The sequence below is a fragment of the Podarcis raffonei genome, chromosome 14, assembly GCF_027172205.1.
Source record: "Podarcis raffonei isolate rPodRaf1 chromosome 14, rPodRaf1.pri, whole genome shotgun sequence".
Classification (NCBI taxonomy): domain Eukaryota; kingdom Metazoa; phylum Chordata; class Lepidosauria; order Squamata; family Lacertidae; genus Podarcis; species Podarcis raffonei.
This window is the reverse complement of record NC_070615.1, coordinates 10,008,669-10,010,000: the sequence shown is the minus strand read 5'-3', so window position 1 is coordinate 10,010,000 and position 1,332 is coordinate 10,008,669. Positions and strand designations below refer to the sequence as shown.

General features: G+C 64.0%; 1 protein-coding gene across 4 annotated transcripts in view; it reads right to left on the bottom strand.

Annotated features, from left to right (window-relative positions):
• Positions 1 to 892, bottom strand: part of RBPMS2 (RNA binding protein, mRNA processing factor 2) — a 55,389-nt gene extending 54,497 nt beyond the window's left edge. For 3 of the 4 annotated variants that reach the window (XR_008327575.1, XR_008327574.1, XM_053365587.1), the window contains exon 1: positions 388 to 890. Coding sequence is in view for 2 of the 4 variants with exons in the window: in XM_053365587.1 (XP_053221562.1) it covers positions 388 to 441 (54 nt within the window). In the remaining 2 variants the exon portion in view is untranslated. Of the gene's footprint in view, positions 1 to 387 lie in introns of all 4 variants that reach the window. The other variant, XM_053365586.1, reaches the window with a different exon arrangement.
• Between the last annotated feature and the right edge of the window lie 440 nt (positions 893 to 1,332).

Genomic DNA, 1,332 nt, shown 5'->3' with positions numbered 1-1,332 from the left:
AATCACCGCCACCAGCTGCGTGCACAAAGGAGAGACTTCAAGAACCGACAGCACTCCTCCTCCCTAGGAAGACTCGGAGAAAAGGGACGCATTCCTCTTTTACCACTCCCATAGCGGATGCATTTTAAAACAAACTTTCACCCAGCCCAGAAAACGGCCATAGGCCTTTTTGCTCGCAAAGTCAAGAAACCGCAAAAAAAGAGGGGCAAGAGGCATTTTGCTTGGCCCAGGGAAAGAGCGCGCACACAAGAGGGAAACTTCAGGGCGAAGCGGCCGCCCTCCTCACCACGCAGCCCAGCCTTTCCCCCCTCCGAGCCCGCAGACCTTGGCCAACCCAAAGGAAGGCGCATCCCCGACGGGGCTCCCCCCCAAAAAAACCACCCCTACCTCTTCCTCGAGGCTGTTGCTGCTGTGCTCATTCTCCTTGGGCAGGTTGCTCATGGTGGGTGCAGGGCAAGTCCGAGGAAAGCAAGGCGGGGGGCTCGCGTGCTGGTCCTGGGCGGCTGCCTCGCCTTCTTCCTTTCCTTTGCGCCTCCTCCTCCTTCTCCCCCCTTCTTTTATCCTCCCCTCAGAGGGGAGCGGAGAGGGCGAGGGTCTGCCTTAAGCGGGGATAAGGTGGGGCAGGTGCCTGGTGCGAGCCGGGGACGCGGGGGGACGCAGGTAGGTAGGTGCCCGAGGGGTGTCTGAGGGCAAGGAAGGGGTCCCGACGTGCGCTGGTGCTGTGCAGGTGGGCGCGGGGGGAAGTGCGGCTTATTTGACGCGCCCCAGGCTCACATCCAGCTGGCTCGCGCCGCCGGCCAATGAGCGGCGAAGGGGGCCAACGAGCTGCAGCTGCTGCCGGGCCCCGCACAGCCCGCGCTCCTCGCCTCAGCTCTTCGATTGCGCGCACCCACAGGGAGCGCCCGGCCCGGCCGGGGCGGGGCGGGGCCGCCAGCCCAGCCCCTCGCCCTGCATCACCGTCGCCAGGGGAACTCGCCAGCCAATCCCCGCCGCCGCCGCCGCCGGCTGCAAACTTTCTTCGGCCCTCGACGGGTGTCCATTTTTCCCTCTCCCCCCCCCCTCTTTGCTCCTTCCTCCGCGAAACTTTTTAAACTTTGATGAACTCGCCCGATTGAACTTTCTTAAAGGGCTCGCGCGCGCTTCTTTCTTTCTCCCCCTCCCGTCTCCTCAGAGGGCTTTCCTTTCCCCGAGGGGGCGAGCCAAGTGCCCGCTCCCAGCGTTGGGGACCCCCTCAGGTGGGCAGGTAGCCAACTGGGTGCCAACTTGAATACAATATGCGGGGGCGGGTGTGCAGGGAAGCCCCGCCCCGCATAATCGATCACAAGACGCCGC